This window comes from Saccoglossus kowalevskii, chromosome 5 (genome assembly GCF_978046115.1).
Source record: "Saccoglossus kowalevskii chromosome 5, keSacKowa6.1, whole genome shotgun sequence".
In the NCBI taxonomy this organism is placed as follows: Eukaryota; Metazoa; Hemichordata; class Enteropneusta; family Harrimaniidae; genus Saccoglossus; species Saccoglossus kowalevskii.
The window spans coordinates 2,800,738-2,826,537 of NC_140645.1; the positions used below are offsets into that span (position 1 = coordinate 2,800,738).

The 25,800-nt window shown below is 35.1% G+C and overlaps 1 protein-coding gene across 1 annotated transcript; it reads right to left on the reverse strand.

Moving 5' to 3' along the window:
- Positions 1 to 800: 800 nt before the first annotated feature.
- On the reverse strand, positions 801 to 25,425 carry LOC100313677 (nicastrin-like protein). The gene is given in 16 exon segments (NM_001168136.1): positions 801 to 2,853; positions 3,155 to 3,349; positions 8,716 to 8,873; positions 9,840 to 9,927; positions 12,910 to 13,002; positions 15,821 to 15,908; positions 16,444 to 16,610; positions 16,799 to 17,020; positions 17,218 to 17,379; positions 19,247 to 19,353; positions 20,915 to 21,059; positions 21,616 to 21,743; positions 21,962 to 22,086; positions 22,911 to 23,034; positions 23,240 to 23,353; positions 25,360 to 25,425. Coding segments are annotated over 15 exon segments (1,992 nt in total). The 5' UTR covers positions 23,316 to 23,353; positions 25,360 to 25,425; the 3' UTR covers positions 801 to 2,739.
- Positions 25,426 to 25,800: the final 375 nt, after the last annotated feature.

The following is a 25,800-nucleotide window of genomic DNA, read 5'->3' on the forward strand; positions in this document are numbered from 1 at the left end:
ACAAGATAAAAACTTCTTTTGAGATATGCGAAAAAATTCTAAATTTTATGTTCAGCAAACTTTGAGAATATTAGACAATTGCATTATTGGTGTACACATCTAGTAATATTAGTGCAAATACATGATCATGTCACCCCAAATGTCTATTGCGTTTTGTGATGGCAGTGACCAGAATTAGATTCCTTTGATTGCATACATGGAACTTTCACAAAATGGGATTTTCCTTGTATATCAGTTACATTTCCTTATCTTATAAATCCTTAAGTCAAAGTAGAGTGAGAGTTGAAAATAGTCAACTATCTTTGATATAGCATACATTGGGGGATCCTTTTATTAATTTGTGAGCAAAGTTAATGTGAACAGAATAAGTAATTCAGACTTAACTGTGACGTCCCAATCAGGAGGAATAAGTCAGGTCAAGTAAGGTGAGGACATGTAACAGAAAAGGTAGTTCTACCACCCTCAGTTTGTTTTAGGGCTCTTCATAGAATTGTCCTGTATGTATCTTATGTGAAGTTTAAGAAAATGAAATGCTCTTTCTACATGGTTCCCAAGCCACAAAGACTAATTGGAATCAACTTCAGAACCATGTAGAAATGGCATTTCATGTTCAGTGTATCCATGGCGATTTTTGTTGATATATTATTTCAATATTGTTTTTCCGACTATGTTCTAAATAAGATGGGCTAATTATACAAGTTGTCCATTCTTTTATGCGCGTGTGCACCCGGAGAATCACAGAAACTCCTCTGTGTTATGGACTCTCCATTACAGAGTCAATGCAATAAATTAATAACAAGTTACTTTGCATTTTTTTTTTATTATTTGAAACTTCATGATTTTACAAGCATTTATAAAATAAAACTTCCATTATTATCAATTCACAATTTCCAGAATCTCCATCAGTGTCAAAATTAAAAATTACCCAAAGTATTGAAAATTCATTTTACATATATATGTACAAAAGTTTAAGTGCATCGAAAAAAATCACTATCTATGTTTCACCTTGATGATTTGCAAGGTGATTCTATACAGACAATACAAATGTAAATATGAATTTCTAAAATCTTTGAATTATTTCAATAGGCCAGCATTTTAGAATTGCCCAAATCTTAATTTCAAAAATCATTGAAAATGACATAGTCCCTGCTAGTAATTATTCAAAATGATCTCTTTTGAGCGAAACACCAGATATCCAGATTAAAGAGTAGCATGATGATATGTCGGCCATCTTGAACTAAATCATGAAACAAATGCACATGTATATGATGTAAAGCATGAATGGAATCGTCCCAGGCATGTCTGAGATATAATTTTAATTTCCTTGTCAAAGTTTTATGTTTTCACTAGTTATACTGATCAAAACCAAATTTAGCAATTTAACAAATAAGATATTATTGTCTTGACTACAATAAATCTCATGCATCTGCATGCAGTAAAATAGTCGTCCTATAAATTCATAAACATTTCAGACCAATCTTAATAGAAAATACTTGACATTGAGTATTTATTTTGTGATATCTTCGCGAGTCAATTCAGCTGACACCCTAAAATTGCTTGGTGACAGCCTAGGATAATGAGAAGTGCTTGGTGACACCCTGGAATACTGAAAAGTGCCACTGATGCAACTTTTAAAGTGACTCGATAGCAATTTAATTGTATTTGCAGTAAAAGTTACTGTTAGAGGAAAACTGCTGGAGAGACAAACTGTAAAAATTATGAATTATGTAGCAGTGAAAATTTCTCTGAGGTACAGCGAGTGTCAGCGCCACGCCACAACTGCCACAAAAATTCTGAAAATTCCAAGCTGCAAAAATTAATCGGTTTACAGGATACAAATCATGGGTAATCTATTAAACATGTCATTTACACGAACACTTCTATTTCTGATGAAGTAAACAATGTCCAGCTGAGAACATTTATTTTTCTATTATACTTGGTTATCTTGCTAGTAACTATCGGTACTAAGTCCTGGATTCAATAACAGACTGGTTATTATTATATCCTCAGCCAGGTTATAAGGGCATTCATGGACATATTAAGTTATTACTCCGTTGGCCCTGAACATGTATAATGTATATGTACACTGTAAAGATAAACACATCTTCAAAAATTCACTTAAATATAGAAACACTTCACAACTAGGATATTACTATTATTTTTTTTTGTACAAAAAGTTGAACACAAACTAGTACTGTTATTAACAGAGCAGTGTGGTCTGACTTTAGAAACTGTAACATTTTTTTTTTTTCACTTAGTTTTGAGATAGATTTTATTATTTTTATGATGGTATAAATGTGAGAGTATATTATATATAATACTATAAACTACTCCTGAGCAGCTCAATTTTCAAAGTTAAATTCTTAACAGATGACTACAATGTACTTAAAATGTTATGCAGCAATACATTCATAAGAAAGCAAATATTAAGAACTGCCACAAATTGCAGGAAAATAGTGGCAGTATGAGACTTAGTGGTTCTGTTACCATGGCAACTGTGGATTACCTAATAAGTGCACTAGCTATATATAGCCACTGTCTGTATATCCTCTCTTCATTACTGGTGTACAACATTTAGTATCTAATGTCAATTGTACAGACAGTGATATAGAGAACTGCATTTCCATGAATAAGTTAACAGGACTATGTAACATTGAATACAGCCTCGCAGTTAATGACATAGAATTCAGCCTGTGCAATGTACATACTGAAGGGTGTGGATTCATCGGATGAACAACTCTAATATGATGATTCTCGTTCCTGCGAGAACAGTATATCTGATTTTTTATCGATGAAATATACCGTTACCAGAGAAACAAGCAATATGATGACGCCGATTGAGAGAATTATGGTCTGTAAAGCAAACAAGCAGAAGTGTTAACACGATATAATTCAATAACGCTTCAACTCATTTCATTGTCCCCTAAGAAAACGTAATATGAATGAAAATTGTCATTTGGATGATTTTTTGAGAGGGTGCTCGTCTAAGGCACCCACCCCTTCAAAAAACATGATTTTTGAAGTATCTGAGCACTAAGCCATACAAGTAAAAAAAGTGGTCGATAGGAATTGAGCATATGCATATTCAAAAATTAAAATTAAAGTTACACAATGGACACTAAAATAATTTTTTTTATAGAAACCGAAGGAATACCTGCTGGGCTTTGCTTGAAACATAGAATGCCCTGGCCGAGTATCCAGTCCATCTACTCTCAGTCCATGTAGAATACTCAGTAGATGTCCAGTCTTCAAGGAGAAATGCAGGTGACAAAGCAGGACTTTCATAGGACATACTTCGAACACAAGAACCATTGCCATCAACACCAGAAATATAGCCATATGCATATACCTGCAATAAACAATATACTTTTCATAATGTAAAATTTTTATTGAAAGTCATTGTCATACATCTTTTTTTCATATTATTTTAAAAATCATAGATCATAAAATATAGACTCAAGAAAGAAATTGTATGAAAATAAAAAAAATTGCAGAAAAGGATAGCATTTATTGGACTGGACAAAAATCCATATCTCTACACAGTGACATCACACAGGGCAGATCAAAAATCCATATCAGTACACTGTGACATCACACAGGGCAGATCAAAAATCCATATCAGTACACAGTGACATCACACAGGGCAGATCAAAAATCCATATCAGTACACTGTGACATCACACAGGGCAGATCAAAAATCCATATCAGTACACTGTGACATCACACAGGGCAGATCAAAAATCCATATCAGTACACAGTGACATCACACAGGGCAGATCAAAAATCCATATCAGTACACAGTGACATCACACAGGGCAGATCAAAAATCCATATCAGTACACTGTGACATCACACAGGGCAGATCAAAAATCCATATCAGTACACAGTGACATCACACAGGGCAGATCAAAAATCCATATCAGTACACTGTGACATCACACAGGGCAGATCAAAAATCCATATCAGTACACAGTGACATCACACAGGGCAGATCAAAAATCCATATCAGTACACAGTGACATCACACAGGGCAGATCAAAAATCCATATCAGTACACAGTGACATCACACAGGGCAGATCAAAAATCCATATTAGTACACAGTGACATCACACAGGGCAGATCAAAAATCCACATCAGTACACTGTGACATCACACAGGGCAGACCAAAAATCCATATTAGTACACTGTCACATCACACAGGGCAGATCAAAAATCCACATCAGTACACTGTGACATCACACAGGGCAGACCACAAATCCATATTAGTACACTGTCACATCACACAGGGCAGATCAAAAATTCATATCAGTATACTGTGACATCACACAGGGCAGATCAAAAATCCATATCAGTACACTGTGACATTACACAGGGCGGATCAAAAATCCATATCAGTACACTGTGACATCACACAGGGCAGATCAAAAATCCATATCAGTACACTGTGACATTACACAGGGCGGATCAAAAATCCATATCAGTACACTGTGACATCACACAGGGCAGATCAAAAATCCATATTAGTACACTGTGACATCACACAGGGCAGATCAAAAATCCATATTAGTACACTGTGACATCACACAGGGCAGATCAAAAATCCATATCAGTACACTGTGACATCACACAGGGCAGATTAAAAATCCATATCAGTACACTGTGACATCACACAGGGCAGATTAAAAATCCATATCAGTACACTGTGACATCACACAGGGCAGATCAAAAATCCATATCAGTACACTGTGACATCACACAGGGCAGATCAAAAATCCATATCAGTACACTGTGACATCACACAGGGCAGATTAAAAATCCATATCAGTACACTGTGACATCACACAGGGCAGATTAAAAATCCATATCAGTACACTGTGACATCACACAGGGCAGATCAAAAATCCATATCAGTACACTGTGACATCACACAGGGCAGATTAAAAATCCATATCAGTACACTGTGACATCACACAGGGCAGATCAAAAATCCATATCAGTACACTGTGACATCACACAGGGCAGATCAAAAATCCATATCAGTACACTGTGACATCACACAGGGCAGATCAAAAATCCATATCAGTACACTGTGACATCACACAGGGCAGATCAAAAATCAATATCAGTACACAGTGACATCACACAGGGCAGATCAAAAATCCATATCAGTACACTGTGACATCACACAGGGCAGATCAAAAATCCATATCAGTACACTGTGACATCACACAGGGCAGATTAAAAATCCATATCAGTACACTGTGACATCACACAGGGCAGATTAAAAATCCATATCAGTACACTGTGACATCACACAGGGCAGATCAAAAATCCATATCAGTACACTGTGACATCACACAGGGCAGATTAAAAATCCATATCAGTACACTGTGACATCACACAGGGCAGATCAAAAATCCATATCAGTACACTGTGACATCACACAGGGCAGATTAAAAATCCATATCAGTACACTGTGACATCACACAGGGCAGATCAAAAATCCATATCAGTACACTGTGACATCACACAGGGCAGATTAAAAATCCATATCAGTACACTGTGACATCACACAGGGCAGATCAAAAATCCATATCAGTACACTGTGACATCACACAGGGCAGATCAAAAATCCATATCAGTACACTGTGACATCACACAGGGCAGATCAAAAATCCATATCAGTACACTGTGACATCACACAGGGCAGATCAAAAATCAATATCAGTACACAGTGACATCACACAGGGCAGATCAAAAATCCATATCAGTACACTGTGACATCACACAGGGCAGATCAAAAATCCATATCAGTACACTGTGACATCACACAGGGCAGATTAAAAATCCATATCAGTACACTGTGACATCACACAGGGCAGATTAAAAATCCATATCAGTACACTGTGACATCACACAGGGCAGATCAAAAATCCATATCAGTACACTGTGACATCACACAGGACAGATTAAAAATCCATATCAGTACACTGTGACATCACACAGGGCAGATCAAAAATCTATATCAGTACACTGTGACATCACACAGGGCAGATCAAAAATCCATATCAGTACACTGACATCACACAGGGCAGATCAAAAATCCATATCAGTACACTGTGACATCACACAGGGCAGATCAAAAATCCATATCAGTACACTGTGACATCACACAGGGCAGATTAAAAATCCATATCAGTACACTGTGACATCACACAGGGCAGATCAAAAATCCATATCAGTACACTGTGACATCACACAGGGCAGATTAAAAATCCATATCAGTACACTGTGACATCACACAGGGCAGATCAAAAATCCATATCAGTACACTGTGACATCACACAGGGCAGATTAAAAATCCATATCAGTACACTGTGACATCACACAGGGCAGATCAAAAATCCATATCAGTACACTGTGACATCACACAGGGCAGATCAAAAATCCATATCAGTACACTGTGACATCACACAGGGCAGATCAAAAATCCATATCAGTACACTGTGACATCACACAGGGCAGATCAAAAATCAATATCAGTACACAGTGACATCACACAGGGCAGATCAAAAATCCATATCAGTACACTGTGACATCACACAGGGCAGATCAAAAATCCATATCAGTACACTGTGACATCACACAGGGCAGATTAAAAATCCATATCAGTACACTGTGACATCACACAGGGCAGATTAAAAATCCATATCAGTACACTGTGACATCACACAGGGCAGATCAAAAATCCATATCAGTACACTGTGACATCACACAGGACAGATTAAAAATCCATATCAGTACACTGTGACATCACACAGGGCAGATCAAAAATCTATATCAGTACACTGTGACATCACACAGGGCAGATCAAAAATCCATATCAGTACACTGACATCACACAGGGCAGATCAAAAATCCATATCAGTACACTGTGACATCACACAGGGCAGATCAAAAATCCATATCAGTACACTGTGACATCACACAGGACAGATTAAAAATCCATATCAGTACACTGTGACATCACACAGGGCAGATCAAAAATCCATATCAGTACACTGTGACATCACACAGGGCAGATCAAAAATCCATATCAGTACACTGACATCACACAGGGCAGATCAAAAATCCATATCAGTACACTGTGACATCACACAGGGAAGATCAAAAATCCATATCAGTACACTGTGACATCACACAGGGCAGATCAAAAATCCATATCAGTACACTGTGACATCACACAGGGCAGATCAAAAATCCATATCAGTACACTGTGACATCACACAGGGCAGATCAAAAATCAATATCAGTACACAGTGACATCACACAGGGCAGATCAAAAATCCATATCAGTACACTGTGACATCACACAGGGCAGATCAAAAATCCATATCAGTACACTGTGACATCACACAGGGCAGATCAAAAATCCATATCAGTACACTGTGACATCACACAGGGCAGATCAAAAATCCATATCAGTACACTGTGACATCACACAGGGCAGATCAAAAATCCATATCAGTACACTGTGACATCACACAGGGCAGATCAAAAATCCATATCAGTACACTGTGACATCACACAGGGCAGATCAAAAATCCATATCAGTACACTGTGACATCACACAGGGCAGATTAAAAATCCATATCAGTACACTGTGACATCACACAGGGCAGATCAAAAATCTATATCAGTACACTGACATCACACAGGGTAGATCAAAAATCCATATCAGTACACTGTGACATCTCACAGGGCAGATCAAAAATCCATATCAGTACACTGTGACATCACACAGGGCAGATCAAAAATCCATATCAGTACACTGTGACATCACACAGGGCAGATCAAAAATCCATATCAGTACACTGACATCACACAGGGCAGATCAAAAATCCATATCAGTACACTGTGACATCACACAGGGCAGATCAAAAATCCATATCAGTACACTGTGACATCACACAGGGCAGATTAAAAATCCATATCAGTACATTGTGACATCACACAGGGCAGATCAAAAATCCATATCAGTACACAGTGACATCACACAGGGCAGATCAAAAATCCATATCAGTACACTGACATCACACAGGGCAGATCAAAAATCCATATCAGTACATTGTGACATCACACAGGGCAGATCAAAAATCCATATCAGTACACTGTGACATCACACAGGGCAGATCAAAAATCCATATCAGTACACTGTGACATCACACAGGGTAGATCAAAAATCCATATCAGTACACTGTGACATCACACAGGGCAGATCAAAAATCCATATCAGTACACTGTGATACCATGTACTGTCGAATTTGTTTTTTATTGTACACACTGCCTGAAGGATTTCCAGAGTTTTGGGGTTCATATAGTCTGATAGCTACAGATGTTAGTAACAATGATTTATTTTGGCAAGCATAAGTGTGGAATGATTATTCAGGCCTCACGAATAATTTGCATGAAATAGAACACCATAGAAGACATAAAAGGTACGTGCAATGATATATTTGTATTTGGTATTGGCATTGTCAACACTCCGTTATTTCACTATATCATACTGTGGAAATATACATGTGATAAACCATAGACTCTCCAGTAGATCTACTGTAGGGTCTATCTATGGATAAACATATATTCCTATGATATTTTTTCAGACACTCGTATCTGCTGACATTATCAGCCAGGTAATCTGAATGAATACTTACAGCATCTTTCATATCAAGATCATGACACTGTTCTTTATTGGTGACATTCGGTATCGCTTCTCCAAGATAATAATGCAGTAAATGAGATACAAGAAATGAATTCTGGTTTTTAACGTCAGCTCGGTACACACCAACATATCGAGAATAAGCACGATTGGCTGAAAAAACAAATAAACAAAAAAAAAACAATTTCATTATTCAAAAGGCATCGAAATGGATCTAACACGCTTGACTTTTTGCTCAAGACATGAAACATTATATCCATGTTCTACAAAGTTAATATGTACATAATAGAAACTGCACTCCGAACTTGAGCTTTTGAACCTATTTTTTAAATTGATACATTGTAATATAAAATGCGGTTTTATATTAGGACTTTAACGGTATATATTATCAAAAAAATACATAAAATTGTGAATTGCGTTACACTGAAATTTTGGTGGTAGCAAATATGGCATTAAAAGGGTTATATACACTTCATAATACTGTGACCATTGTCTGTATCTGTCCCTATAAGACACAATACTGTGACCATTGTCTGTATCTGTCCCTATAAGACACAATACTGTGACCATTGTCTGTATCTGTTCCTATAAGACACAATGCTGTCTACATGACTTTGACATGAATACAAGGTAATCTTTCAGCCAGGGTTAGCTTGTGTACTCTAAAATATTTTAATTTAGCTGGAATTATATTTTGCTGAAAAGACTTTTGGATGTTTTGTATGAAATTTATTTTCACTGATTTTTGACAAGTTGAAGGTAAAATATAGGAAAAATAGTATATTCGCTGGATTTTATTTTTACTGAATTATTCCTTCAGCGAAAAATAGCGAAAATTAATGCCAAGTGAAAATAAAGTGTTTCATAATGAGAGGGACACCTTTCAAATGACACAAAAGAATTTCTATCATGTGGTCAGAATCACAGAATTTATCTGTGGCCAAATCACTATACTTAGTACATGTCTTGTGAAGTCACACAGGTGAGACCCTGATCAGGTCAAGTCAATGGAGTTGGCAGGATAAGGGAATCATAACCTACAACACAACAATTTTCAACAATCAAGTACAGTTGATATACGATGGGGCTAGTAGAAAATTGATAAAATTAAAAACTTACCCAATTTTCTGGCATTATCTGAACTCAGTACAGTTCTTAACAGCGTACAGTTAGGTCTATACATAAAACAATATAACAACTGATTTGTCTGCAAGAAACAAACACCAATGTACATGATGTTTAGCAATAAATCTTAATTAAATGTGATTCATTATTTGTGAAATTATTTGTGTTGCACCGATTAAACTGTGATGCCACAATGCTTTTGCAAGGACTACACATTAGTGATCACTTTATGCACTCATCTTGACTGATACTAAAATAGATTTGAAAATAAAATTGCTAAAATAGACATTAATTATACCTTGGAATGAAATTGAGAAATACATTTTGTAATTTGTTGCTCATTTGGCAATTAAAACTTTTAAATAACAGTAGAATATATAATTGAACAAAATTACAGTAGAAAACATCATTTTCACACACAACCCCCCAATTTTTGACCAAAAATTACCATAATGTGTCTGAAAATACCACCTTAAAGGGCATGTTTTGCATTTGTACCAAATTGTTCTATGCATGTACAAATTTCAAATTAGAAAGCTGAGGGCATGTTTCAATCACATTACTATTAAAAGCTTGAAAACATTAATACTGTACTTTCCCGGTTATAAGCCCTCAAAAGTTGAGTACATCCTCAGTTATAGGCCCAAGGTGTTTTAACTGGAAGTCAACGATGGGTCAACGATGGGTCAACGATGGGTCAACATTTATTAAAATGTAAAAACCACATATTGACACCCACCTTAAAAAGTATGTTTCATTGAACAAAAATCGTGATTGGTAAGGCAGTTTTCTTTCTGACAATTTGGTTTGTGCTTTCATGAAAAACTTGCAGTACATGGTTTACACTCTTTCTGTTCTGTTATTATCACGATGAACAGAACATTGTAATACTGAAGTAATCCCTTTGAGTGGTAGCTTTCAAAACACCAACAAGCAGCCTCTCAGCTAAGATAGCTCCGCTGTTAGCAATGCACATTTCAATTAAAGAACAGAAGATATCATTAGAAAATGAACAATATGTATAGTATCAAAGCAATGGAACTTGCTGTTTTCAACAAGAATTCAAAAATATCATTTTTCACCATAAATGATTGTGGTTTTTAACAAGAAGTCGAAAATATTACTTTTTACCAAAAATGACAAAAATATTCACCAAAATTAGAGAATTGAAGATATCATTACAAAATGAACAAATTTGAGAGAGGTCCTCATGTAGTACCTATATATGTAATATCAAAGCAATTGGACTTGCGGTTTTTAACAAGAAGTTGAAAATATCACTTTTACCAAAAATTACAAAAACATTCACCAAAATTAGAGAATTAAAGATATCATTACAAAATGAACAAATCTGAGAGAGGTCCACATGTAGTACTATATATGTATTATCAAAGCAATTGGACTTGCAGGTTTTAACAAGAAGTCGAAAATATCACTTTTTTACCAAAAATGACAAAAACATTCACCAAAATTAGAGAATTGAAGATATCATTACAAAATGAACAAATCTGAGAGAGGTCCACATGTAGTACCTATATATGTAATATCAAAGCAATTGGACTTGCGGTTTTTAACAAGAAGTTGAAAATATCACTTTTACCAAAAATTACAAAAACATTCACCAAAATTAGAGAATTAAAGATATCATTACAAAATGAACAAATCTGAGAGAGGTCCACATGTAGTACTATATATGTAATATCAAAGCAATAGGACTTGCGGGTTTTAACAAGAAGTCAAAAATATCTCTTTTTTTACCAAAAATTACAAAAACATTCACCAAAATTAGAGAATTGAAGATATCATTACAAAATGAACAAATCTGAGAGGGATCCACATGTAGTACCTATATATGTAATATCAAAGCAATTGGACTTGCAGTTTTTAACAAGAAGTTGAAAATAGCACTTTTACCAAAAATTACAAAAACATTCACCAAAATTAGAGAATTAAAGATATCATTACAAAATTAACAAATCTGAGAGAGGTCCACATGTAGTACTATATATGTAATATCAAAGCAATTGGACTTGCGGGTTTTAACAAGAAGTCGAAAATATCACTTTTTACCAAAAATGACAAAAACATTCACCAAAATTAGAGAATTGAAGATATCATTACAAAATGAACAAATCTGAGAGGGATCCACATGTAGTACCTATATATGTAATATCAAAGCAATTGGACTTGCGGGTTTTCAAGAAGTCGAAAATATCACTTTTTACCAAAAATGACAAAAATATTCACCAAAATTAGAGAATTGAAGATATCATTACAAAATGAACAAATCTGAGAGAGATCCACATGTAGTACCTATATATGTAATATCAAAGCAATTGGACTTGCAGTTTTTAACAAGAAGTCGAAAATATCACTTTTCACCAAAAATGACAAAAAAAATTCATCAAAATTAGAGAATTGAAGATATCATCATGAAATGAACAAATCTGAGAGAGGTCTACCCAAGGTACATAATACACCAAATATCAAAACATTCAGGCTTGTAGTTTTCAAGAAGAAGTCGAAAAAGTAAAACATTGACACGGACAATCACTCATATGATAAGCTAAAAATGTGAACGTCAAGAAAACTGGTCATTGGACATTGTTTACTTTTTTGAATAATCACCGTCCATTGAGACTATCGGGAATGGAGTGTGAACGGATAAACTATGCTTTAATGTGAAATACTTCCTCTACACTCAGTTTACCTTTTAAAAATTGTGAATCACCAGTTTTTAGAAAAAGAAATTAACGTTTTTCATTCAATATCAGTGCTAACATACCATATCTTGACACTGTAGTATTGCACTTCAACACTGCGTTAACAAAATTACATCGTCAATAATTTCATCACTACAACACAGCATTTGATTGGCTAATGACTAACTTGCCCTGTTAAATCATGCAGAAAAATATGAATAAGAGATTGTTCTTCCGCAGACTCTAATCATTTGTACATAAGCCTACCTACCCCTTACTTTCACTGAATTTACATGTTGAGGCTTGTATTCATATCTACATCTTTGAGTTGAAATTCAACATAATTCCTGATTGTTACTTACCACAGTAAGATCAGTTTTCATTACATCTGTTCCATTCGGATATGCTAAGGTGTATAAAGCCTGTGCTATAACTGAACTCACATTGTTCAATTGCTGAGAAAATAAAATAGTTTGAAAATATGAAATGTTAGCAATTATGAAATCATTCACTTTTGACTTCACTTGTACTTATTGTAGTGAACATTTAGAGAGAATGGTGTACAAGGATTTTCATCACTTGAAAACTACTATTCTTGGACGGGAGCAACATCATAGAATGTTCCACGTTGCGAAGACATGCACCACTGTACTGTACTGCTTTGACATGCCGGTCAAAGAGTCGGTGAAAACAGCTAAAATCGAGGAAACAGCACAAACTCAACTTTGAAGTACCGTTAAAGTCCTAATATAAACCGCGGTTCATATTACAATTTATCAATTTAAAAATTGGGATCAAAAGCTCAAGTTTGGGGTGCTGTTTATATTACATACATATTGCAATCACTAAATGGGCGTGGTCATTTTTTGCCCACATTCATAAAACAAACAATACACCATACAATCTCTTGAATAGGCGTCAGAGAAGCATGAAAGGCCTTACTTTGGTTCTAAAATATGTGTTACGAAATGTTGAAAAATTACAGTCAATCAAAAAAAAAAAGTTTTCGAAAGATAAACTGAGCATTGAAGAAGGATTTAACACTTTTACGATGATAACAGCTCATTGTCGAAAACTTACGAAACACATACAGACGTATTCAGAAAGAGTATCGACAGAGGTTGCCGCCAGAACAAAAGCAGTTTTACTGCGTGTCTGACATCTTGTCAGACGGTTAGTAATAGGTACTTTTCAAGTTTTCAATTTTTGTTAAGAATTCTTTAACACCAAAGCTTTTTTACAATTAACAAGGAAAAAAAGACGTTTTTACAGTGAAAATTGAATTTTGCAGTGAATTGTGTCATCTAGTTGTTTTACAGTAATTTCCCTGGATTATTCTTTATGACTTTTTTTATTTGGATGTGAATTCTTGTACGTACCGAGAAAAATGACACATTTTTACAGTGTACGAAAAAATATTTGATTGATTATGTTGTACATCTAGCCTGTGATTACAGAATTACAGAATTTATTTTTTCAATTTACGTTGTACGAACAAAAAAATATTGCAATTACGTTGAACGAAAATAACACTTGCCTCCCCCCTTTAACGGTAATTCTGAACAACCAAATTTATACATGTTGCACATGTAGGGGTAATCTGTTTACACTGCAGGGTTCTCCCCAGGGCTTTTTAGCGCCGAGGTCCGCGGCGCTATACCTGTGAATCTCGGCGTTTCACTTGGGACCTCGGCGCTATGTGTTCCCACCTCGGCGCTTGATTTCATATTTGACATGCCAATATCAGATGTGAAAAAGCTTTGTTCGCCACGCCGGTCACTCAAAATTAGTGACCACCGCGGAAATGCTTCCGACGAGGACTATTGTCTGATTGTTGGTATAATTACGTACCGACCGACACGCATCCTGCCAGTCGTGGATTATAATTTATAAACAATAGACCTAGTCGCACGATACGTAGCGGCTAGTCAAATTTGTGGAATTAGCACCTCTTTGTTTGTAAGTAAATACTTTCCGCGATAGACACAGTCTTTAGATTGAAAGCTAAAATTATTTCAAAATCAATTCCACCTCGATATAACATGGTCAAATCGGAGTTCACGATCAGTTCACGCTACTCAAGAAAAAAACAACGTGTTTATTGCGTGATTTGGTAAAATACATTTGAACTGTTATCATTGCGAATCATGTAAAAACTCTTTTTTCAAGACCTAATTTACCTTTTAAAAATTGCAAATCACCTCTTTCGAAAGCTGTCATGCAGTTTTCAATTGAAATCGATGCCACCACATCGTGCTACGACATCGCTTTACTTCCGCAATGTAATTTTTATGATTACTACCATTCGGAAAACTTCAGGTTCTACCGGCATTACCATGCGGCATTTTGATTGGTTAATGGAATTCTTGACCCATCGGGTCAAAGGACACATGCTAATGTTTCACAAACATCATGGCGGGTCTGTTTTTTTTTACCGAAGCGATCGAGTGATCAAAAATAATCGCTCCCGATAAAAATAAGTCGGATTTTACTTACATTTCATATCAAAAAAAAAAAAGAAGTAAAATTTGTTGAGGAATTATTGCTATAACTGGTGTATAACATGGCCAAGTAAGTTATGTCACGTCGTAACTTTGATGATCGTTTTGAAGCTTTATTTGTTCGCTCATTACTGTAATTGTAAACGTTTTAGAAGTTGATGGTACGAATAATAAATTACAACAATACGTCAATTAATTACGTGATCGATTTTTTGAAGGAGAATGTTTTTGGAGTGAATAAAATTATGAGATTTGTGAACATAAATCTGGCTTAACGTTTTGAATGCGTTTCCTTCAACGTTTTACAAAACAATTAAATTGCAACAATAATGTATTTGTGTTTGTTTTTAGTCTGCAGCATTTGTATTTCGAGAATGTTTCAAACTCTTCTAAATTGTGAAACATAATGTGTTGATTCCATTAAAAAAAATATTTGCCCTGTGACTGAGCTCACTAATATTCATATTTGTAAATAAGTTCTGTTAATCAATGAAGGAAAGATATGTAAATGATATGCAAATTATTATGCAAATTAGCCCCGGCGCTATGCATTTTTTCTGGGGAGAACCCTGCACTGTTCTGGAGAGTCGTAACAACTAGCACAAAGTACAGATTTCTGAGAGTTTTTAGCCATTGCTTTTATAGTGATGGTTGCCTGGCGATGAAAATGCTCAGATGTCTGAGTAGAGCAAACCTGACTATCTGGTGAAAAATTAATTGACATAAATTTTGTCTCCATAGTGTGTTTGTAAGTTGTACAATCATCTCTTACCTCAGCTAAGGGTGAAATGTACTCCTCAGTTTGGTTGTCATAATCAGCGTTCAGCAATCCCGGCAGATCAAACCGACTTTGATAGAATCTAGAAATATTACATGTAACATATTAACAGACATAGTATAAAATTACTTGTACAGTTACTACTAGTCATGGCTTAACCCATTGGCATCTTTTTACACAAGCAGCAGTTGAATGTCTATATCACCAATAGTGTTCCAGATATAATAGTTATGTATTTTTAATGAGGTCACATATATGTTGATCAGATCTAGTGTGCAATGTAAATATAACACTGTGCGAATGTTTTTTTCTGCAATATTGCTCCTGATATGACTTTGCACAGACAGACAGACAGACAGACAGACAGACAGACAGACAGACAGACAGACAGACAGACAGACAGACAGACAGACAGACAGACAGACAGAAAGACAGAAAGACAGACAGAAAGTAACAGACTGACTTCCCTATCCCACTGACTACCAGTGTGCAAAAACCTCCAGCTTAATATTCAGACCTCAAACTAATAGAATGACCTCTAATGTAACAAAATGACCCTAAACATAAATGCCATAACAAACTGAAATCCAATGCATCACCATAGAAATAATTTTTACCTATTTGCAAATTTATGTTCATGATCAGTAACAACTACTCCACTAATATTCCCCCTTTTAAGAAACTGTTGTAAAGATGCAGGTGGAAGTGCAGTGTTGATAATTCTATTCACATCAATATCATTCTGGACACCGGCCGCATGCAGGGCGTCATAAATCTTCTTATTCTAGAAAAAATTAGAAGAAAATAAGTAATTTTAGACATACTAAGAAATGCCAAGGGCGAAGTCGATACGTGGTTGTGGGATGTAAAAGGAAGGCTGGGGAAATACAGAGAAATTAATACATTGTATTCATTGGACTTTTGCTATTATAAATCTTAATGGGAAATACCAGTAAAAATAGTGTTCATTACCTCTGGTCCGACTCTAGGGTCGACCTGTTGACTTCTGGGATCAGAATGAACCCACAATTTTGAGGCATTCAGCAGTCCTAATTGTCTAAGTTCTAAAAAGTGTGATATATGCGAAAGACTGACTAATGCTGGTTGGTCCAAGTCTTCTACCAATACATTAGGAAATGAATCTCTCTGCATGTCATAGACCATCCTAGATGAACCAATGTAGTCCCAAGATTCCTAGGGTCAAAAGTAACAAATATGCATAGTGATGAGCTAATTTGCATAATCTGCAGAAATAGATCTAATAGTGCATGCAGAATAATGAGCAGTCTTATACTCAGCAAAATAATAACACTTTCTGCTGAAAACCTCCATAGATAGAAGTGATTTGCTGAAGTTGTCTAACATTACTTCAAATACTTAAATTTACATACCCCTTGAAAAAATGTGAACATAATGTTTGACATGTTGTCTTTTGTTTCTTGTGAAAGTCGTCCCAATGCTTCAATGACAGATAACAAAGTGACAAATCCTGTGACATCATTTTCTGCACCGGCAACCGGACTCATGTTATAAAATAGTGTATCACTGTCCAGCTAAAAATAGCATAAAACATGGTTTATAATACTGTCCTTGTGGAGGGATACAAGTGGACAGTGAAAAGGACTATATTGTGGATGGATATGAGTGAACAGTGAACAGTGAAGAGGACTGTATTGTGGATGGATATGAGTGAACAGTAAGAAGGACTACTAGTATATTGTGAATGGATATGAGTGAACAGTGAAGAGAACTATATTGTGAATGGATATGAGTGAACAGTGAAAAGGACTATATTGTGAATGGATATGAGTAGACAGTGAAGAGGACTATAATGTGAATGGATATGAGTGAACAGTGAAGAGGACTATATTGTGAATGGATATGAGTGAACAGTGAAGAGGACTATATTGTGAATGGATATGAGTGAACAGTGAAGAGAACTATATTGTGAATGGATATGAGTGAACAGTGAAGAGGACTGTATTGTGGATGGATATGAGTAGATAGTGAAGAGGATATGAGTGAACAGTGAAGAGGACTATATTGTGAATGGATATGAGTAGACAGTGAAAAGGACTATATTGTTGATGGATATGAGTAGGCAGTGAAGAGGACTATATTGTGGATGGATATGAGTGAACAGTGAAGAGGACTATATTGTGGATGGATATGAGTGAACAGTGAAGAGGACTATATTGTGAATGGATATGAGTGAACAGTGAAGAGGACTATATTGTGAATGGATATGAGTGAACAGTGAAGAGGACTATATTGTGGATGGATATGAGTGAACAGTGAAGAGGACTATATTGTGGATGGATATGAGTAGGCAGTGAAGAGGACTATATTGTGGATGGATATGAGTGAACAGTGAAGAGGACTATATTGTGGATGGATATGAGTGAACAGTGAAGAGCACTATATTGTGGATGGATATGAGTGGACAGTGAAGAGGACTATATTGTGAATGGATATGAGTGAACAGTGAAGAGGACTATATTGTGGATTGATATGAGTAGGCAGTGAAGAGGACTATATTGTGGATGGATATGAGTGAACAGTGAAGAGGACTATATTGTGGATGGATATGAGTGAACAGTGAAGAGGACTATATTGTGGATGGATATGAGTGGACAGTGAAGAGGACTATATTGTGGATGGATATGAGTGAACAGTGAAGAGGACTATATTGTGGATGGATATGAGTGAACAGTGAAGAGGACTATATTGTGGATGGATATGAGTAGGCAGTGAAGAGGACTATATTGTGGATGGATATGAGTGAACAGTGAAGAGGACTATATTGTGGATGGATATGAGTGAACAGTGAAGAGGACTATATTATGGATGGATATGAGTGGACAGTGAAGAGGACTATATTGTGAATGGATATGAGTGAACAGTGAAGAGGACTTTATTGTGGATGGATATGAGTGGACTGTGAAGAGGACTGTATTGTGGATGGATATGAGTGGACAGTGAAGAGGACTGTATTGTGAATGGATATGAGTGAACAGTGAAGAGGACTATATTGTGAATGGGTATGAGTAGACAGTGAAGAGAACTATATTGTGAATGGATATGAGTGAACAGTGAAGAGAACTATATTGTGAATGGATATGAGTGAACAGTGAAGAGGACTATAATGTGAATGGATATGAGTGAACAGTGAAGAGGACTATATTGTGGATGGATATGAGTGGACAGTGAAGAGGACTGTATTGTGAATGGATATGAGTGAACAGTGAAGAGGACTATATTGTGGGAGGATATGAGTGAACAGTGAAGAGGACTATATTGTGAATGGATATGAGTGAACAGTGAACAGGACTATATTGTGTTACAGTTGAAAAGGAAATACTTGGGGATCACACTGCATTTTAGTTGGATTCTGAATTAAGAGAAAGTGAAAGCATTTACCTTAGATGCAGCTATAATCAGAGAATTATTTTGCAATGGTTCTGACTTATTGGTTGGTTTTAGAAACCCAAATACATTCTGGTTGCCAAGGGGATCACAGTAAACAACTGAAATGAACAAATTTAAAGATTAGCAGATCACATGACAGTTTGGCAATACCAAATATGGTACTAAATATCAGTACAGAACTATTTATTTGAATAAATTGAGGAAACACATGTATGTATTTATATAGCGTAGCATGGCTCCAGATTTCAACTAGTTCTGGTAAATTGACTTACAATAATTTTTTTTGTTATTTTTCAATTAACAGATAATTTTCAGATGATATGCTGGTCTGAGATGACATACTGGTCTAAATATACATGTCAATTTGTTTTTCATTTAACTGATGTTTGGCTTATTTCATTCAAACTTTGTATTGATATAACTTGTGGTGCATTACTGGCAGTACTGATGTTTTACAATTCACCATTTTTATTGTTTACAAGTATTCTCTCAGTTTTTCAGATATAATTCAACAAATTTTGTTAAATTTAGGTACCAAGGATAACATGTTCTTTTCAGATATTTTTGGATTTTGATGGAAAAATTGAAATCACAAAATTTAAACATGTTATCAACCAGTAACCAACCAGTTCCTCAAGCATGGCATGCCTTGAGTATTCAAACTTGAACATCACACATATTGATTACGCCACTTTTTTGTGCGCCGACTAGTAATCATGTAATTTTTATTGCAAACTTAACCATTTTTGAACATACCATCATCTATTATTTTCATATATAATATGTGTATATAATAGTTGACATGTTCACATTCGTTTCTCATTTTGATGATCTTTAATTGACCTGCGCTAATACCGGATTCTGCTGTAAATTCGCCCGTTAAATGATTAAACAAAGGGCGATTGTTATTTTAATCTTTTCTTATCCTAAAAGTTTCACCGTCATTGACGCCTATTCATGAGTATGATGTTCATTGCGACGAGCGTGAATGGGTAAGCTTCATTTCGACAATGAGGTATTATCACTGTAAACAATGTTAAATTATTCTTCAAATGCTCAGTTTATCTTTTGAAAACAACTAATTTTTTTATTTAAAAACAAATCATGCCGCTTTCCCATCAAAATCTAAGCCAAAAGATCATACAACAACATTGGCAAATCTCTTCTGTGCTGCGTTCAATAACATTAACATATTTACAAAAGCTATGGTAATTTGAACACGTTGGCATCATCCATCGTTTTCATTGGTTAATTCTCCCAGGTCAAAACATGGCGATATTCATTTCTACAGCATTGAGCAATGCAGTTGTGTTTGTTTTTATTTGAAACTTACTAATAAAATGAAAAAAATAATTTAATTTGCTGCATGAGGTTCGTTAATGTGATTTTTTTTGGAGAAAGATGCGCTGGGTGACAGTGTAATGAAATTTTCGGCAGTCTACTTTTTAATCCAGCAAGAAAAAAATGTATAAAATTTTAGATTAGCTTCTGCAATAGTTTCTTTAGTTTTGGGTAGTCCAACTGCCGGCGTTGAAAGTCGGCGTAGGTGAATTTTTCAATGAAAATACAAGTCCCCAAAAAATATTTGATGATCATTTTTTGAAATTGCCCAGGGCGATTTTTTGGATGGGCGAATTTACGGCAGAATCCAGTACTTACATTGTTCCATGTTTGTATATCGTGAGCTTCTTCTCATGCACGTCTCGGTATCTTTAGCAGCGTGCATTCTATCACTTAACTGTACTGCACACAGAGGATATTCTGGTATTGTATCATTTACTGGGTTATTTTCTTTGTAATAATACTGTATAAAATATAACAACACATTTTGATATTGCTTTCCGATTCAATTTTAGACAGTAAGGTAATAGCATAATTTAAAACTATTGTACATGGTAGACACTGAGCAGACAAGTACATCTAGAATTTGTTAATCCATCAAAAATGCGATGTTCCTGACATATTACTGTAAAATCTGTATTAAAAGCTACGGTTTCTAATAAAATGGTACAATGCAACTGTTTCTATTGGAGCATCTTTCTCCATCTTAGGGGTGCAGCCATTAATACAACCGTACTTCGATAATTCTGAATTAAATTTGGTACATGAACCAAAAAACACAGACTGAATCTGAACTATTGCATCTGTGTTGTATTCTCTATCTGCAGGAATCTTTGATGAAATCATCCTCTTTCAATGTAAATCATAATAATTATAATTTACTTTGTGACACATTTCAAATAGAGGTATGTTTGTTTGTTTGGGAAGATTTTATGAATAACAAACTCACAATAAACTATGTAACTTTGTTAATAGTCATAGGTACAATAAATCAAAGATAGTCGTTATAATAACGTCACCTGTATGAGATGGCGCACTTCATTTTCATCGGTCATTGCAAATATGGGGTACTCGTAATCCACATACATCATTCCAGATCCTAATGGGTTCCATGGAAACTGGGAGCAATCAGAGTCCGGGTACAAACCTGAAATACAACAATATTAAATGAAGAAAGGTAGGCTTGGCTTCCTTACAGCTCATCATTGACCTGAACAAAGACATTAGGAGAGGAGTAAAGATTTGCGATGTTTAGATATCAAGATATTAATGTGATGTTTCTTTTGCAACCACAGAGCCATAAAAAAATGTGTGTCTCAACAAAAAAATATTCATTGCAATGACATTAATATTTGTTTTACTTACCATACTCTTGATTGGGACACTGGTAATCTGGTGAAAATCCACCACTAGGGGGCGCTTGATCAGCAAGATGTATCACCATAATACCATTTATTTTACCGGACTTCTGCAGCATCTGTAAATTTTTACTAAAAAAACAAACAAACAAAATCAATATAATTTTAATAATATAAATTATTTGTGTTAAACTAGTAAATTGACCCAATGTGACTGATTCAATGAGACTAAGCCATTGTGACTGATTCAATGTGACTAACCCAATGAGACTGATACAATGCGACTAACTGAATAGACTGAGGCAATGTGGTTAACCCAATGGGACTGATTCAATGTAACTAACCCAATGTTACTAATCCAATGTGCCTGATTTAAGGTGACTAACCCAATATGACAAACACAATGTGACTGATTCAATGCGACTAACCTAATGTGACTGATTCAATGCGACTAACCTAATGTGACTGATTTAATGTGACTAACCTAATGTGACTGGTTCGATGTGACTAACCCAATGTGACTGATTCAATGTGAATTACCACCCAATGTGACTGTTTCAATGAGACTGAGCCATTGTGACTGATTCAATGTGACTAACCCAATGTGACTGATTAAAAAATGTTATACTTCATATATTAGTAAACACAACATTCTGATGCAAAAGTTCTTAACCTTTTCACCATCAGTTCCTTCTTTTCATAGCCTATAGTATTGGCACATAAATAGCCAAATTCTTTGAGTGAAAATTGAAACTTTACTAAAAATTTTGTCTGGCTCCTAAATTAGGGTTCATTTTCAGAATTATTGAAGAATATAATTCTGGTAGTGAAAAGGTTTAATAGGTTTGTACTGTAAACTGCTTTTATGTCAGGAATTTTGTGAGTCAGTAAAAATCCTCAAAATTTCTAGTAGTAAAAATTAATCAGTTTACAGTAATTGAGTCATGGTTACTTACAATGTAAACATATCAGCTGTCATTAAGGGTATATATGGACCATGTGGGCCTTTATTAACAAGCCAATTCAAACTTGCATCATTATCAATGTAATGTAAAACACCGGTGTTACCGTGTATGGCACCTACAGGAAAAAGATAACATGTTATAATACACACTGTTTTGCCCCATAATGAATTTATTGCATCCTTAGAAATAGTTTCCATTGGTTGTCAGCAATGAAATGAAAACAACTGTGGGTGATTACAAATCTACAAGAGAGATAAAAAACCCAGCAAGAATGGGTCACATGACCGAGAGTGATACAATTTGCAGGGAAGAACACTTACTGGTACAGCCTATTTGGTGAGTTGCATTCAATCTTCTTATACATGGTGAAAAGTAATTGATTCCAACATAAATCATTTCTTGCGTCTTTCTTGTTTCTTTTTCTGTGTAAACACCTACAATATCGATACAAAAGACATATCTCAGGGGTTGGCCAGGGCAATGAATCAACCAGTCATGATAATTCCCCATCAGACCAAAATTTAAAAGATATAAAATTGTCACAGCTAAGTCAGTCTAGGGTGGACCATTAAAACTCTGTGTTTTTTCTGTTACAGATCCCAGCAAGATTTTGTTCGTGTGACTCTCTTGTGCAAATCCTTTTTTCCAATTTGCTATCGCTCCCCACTCCATCCCAGTTTCTAATGGTCCACCCCTTACATGAAATGATTAAAAGAAGTCACTGAGAAAAAAAGCAGCACTTTGTAAAATGATTTTTAATGGAGTGTGAAGAGTGTAAATGTATTTGCATATTATCATCACTGACAGATAAAGAGAAGAGCAAATGGTGAAGATCTCAAGCAAGATGACTAAGACTAGAACTCATTTCTCAAAATACTCACACACAACAGAGTCTGTGAAAAATGGTTAAGGTTAGTCTCAGGTTGTGTATTAGATGAGTTTATAATTGACAGCTAATTTTTTTCCTCTTTTTCCACAATCCAATATTTTGGAAAACAATTAATTTGGGAAAGACTCGGTAGAGATCCTTAGCATGGGATAACATTTCCGACATGACACTCAACGTGACACGTATAGAGAGTTTGTTCTAAAGAAAAAATTTAACTGACCATGATATTCCTTCCTGTTATTCTGTAATGTACACTTTCTGAATTTGCTTTGTTATTGTTTCAAAACCAGATAACTAACATGTATACCTTCCTGATTACATTACTAATAATCATAGTTAAAATGACTGAACATTTTTGTATATTCTCAACAAGTTTCGACATTCCTTAGCCCTTGCTAAACATTGTTTCCTTCTGTGCGAGAATGCACTTGGGTCTATGTGATATGCAAACATATGAGATTAGCTTAAATCTTAGTCTGTACTTCATGTAGCGTGATAGAACACTACCAATATAAATTTATGATTTAGTAAATGAGAACAAATATTGCGGAGTTTTATGTGTATATGAAAAGTACAAGAATAAGACTGTGTACATGCACATAAAAATACATTTTTGAGGTTCGATTAATATTACTTATTCAGTAACAGTTTGAATCAAACAATTTTATTTCTTTAGTTTGCTATATAAATGTAAACTTCAACTTTGTTATATCATGAGCCAATGTTTTGATACCATCTTTGTTGCAAAATTAAGTATGGTCAACTGGTGTTGATTTCACTGAACAATTTTTTTTTAAAAGAAGCGATTAAAGATTTTAAAAAGTATTGCAAGAGTTTAAACAACTTTTACGATAATAATTACGGTGCATTCAGGAAAGTACCTCGGTAGTGTATAATTAATTTATTAAACTTTTCATTCAAATCCAATCAAAACTGAATTGAATATTCTGAAAGCACCAGATGAAAATTATTTTACGAATGCGAACTCATAAAATAAGCTGTTATTGCAATAAAATATGAAAATATATAAATAAGTGTTTTTAAGGAAATATTTCCTTTTTTGCCAACAAAAAATCAAACTTGTATTTCACTCAACGTTTTCGTAATCATGCACTGATATTTGAACACCACCATTTTTGTATTGCGCTGTGAGAATGGCTATCGCAGAAATCACAATTTAATTTTTCGTAAATTCTACGTTATTTTAATGAAATTTAATTCTCCCCACAGACCCACGTACATGATTACGCAGAGCCACGGCCTGCACAGAACTCCAAATAAGGTATATTTTCCAACGCTATACATCAGATATCACTATAAAAACAACTTATCTTTTAATACTAGCTTGTGCATTGGGTCTTAAAACATCGTCATGGATTTCTTGGTTAAAATTACTGTCAAAATGATTCATTACACAGCAATCACCTGAGCCCAATATGAGATCATGCAACCTTTCGTGATCTCTGAGAATCACTGCACAATTGAAGTTTGTTAAAACATTTCGAATAAGAACTATACATTACGAACTCAAAAAACAAGCGGAAAACTTACCATTTATAGCGAGAAATAACAAAAATATCGAAAACGGGAATTCCAAAACAATTCCGCAAGTCGCCATGTTGAACGCTGCTTCCTGTTCCGGCATGGACCCCTTAACTCAAGTACTAGTAGTTAGACCCTCTAACTCGGAAGTAATTGTTACGTCGCTAAATGGCGCTGCATAATATGACAAACTATTTTTTCCCTTCAATGATTTATGACACATGTCAGTTCAAATTGAGTTTAAATTATCGAATTACCATAGTGTGCAAATATTATGTCAAATTGCTATTTAAATTATCGAATTACCATAGTGTGCAAATATTATGTCAAATTGCTATTTAAATTATCGAATTACCATAGTGTGCAAATATTATGTCAAATTGCTATTTAAATTATCGAATTACCATAGTGTGCAAATATTATGTCAAATTGCTATTTAAAATTTTGAGG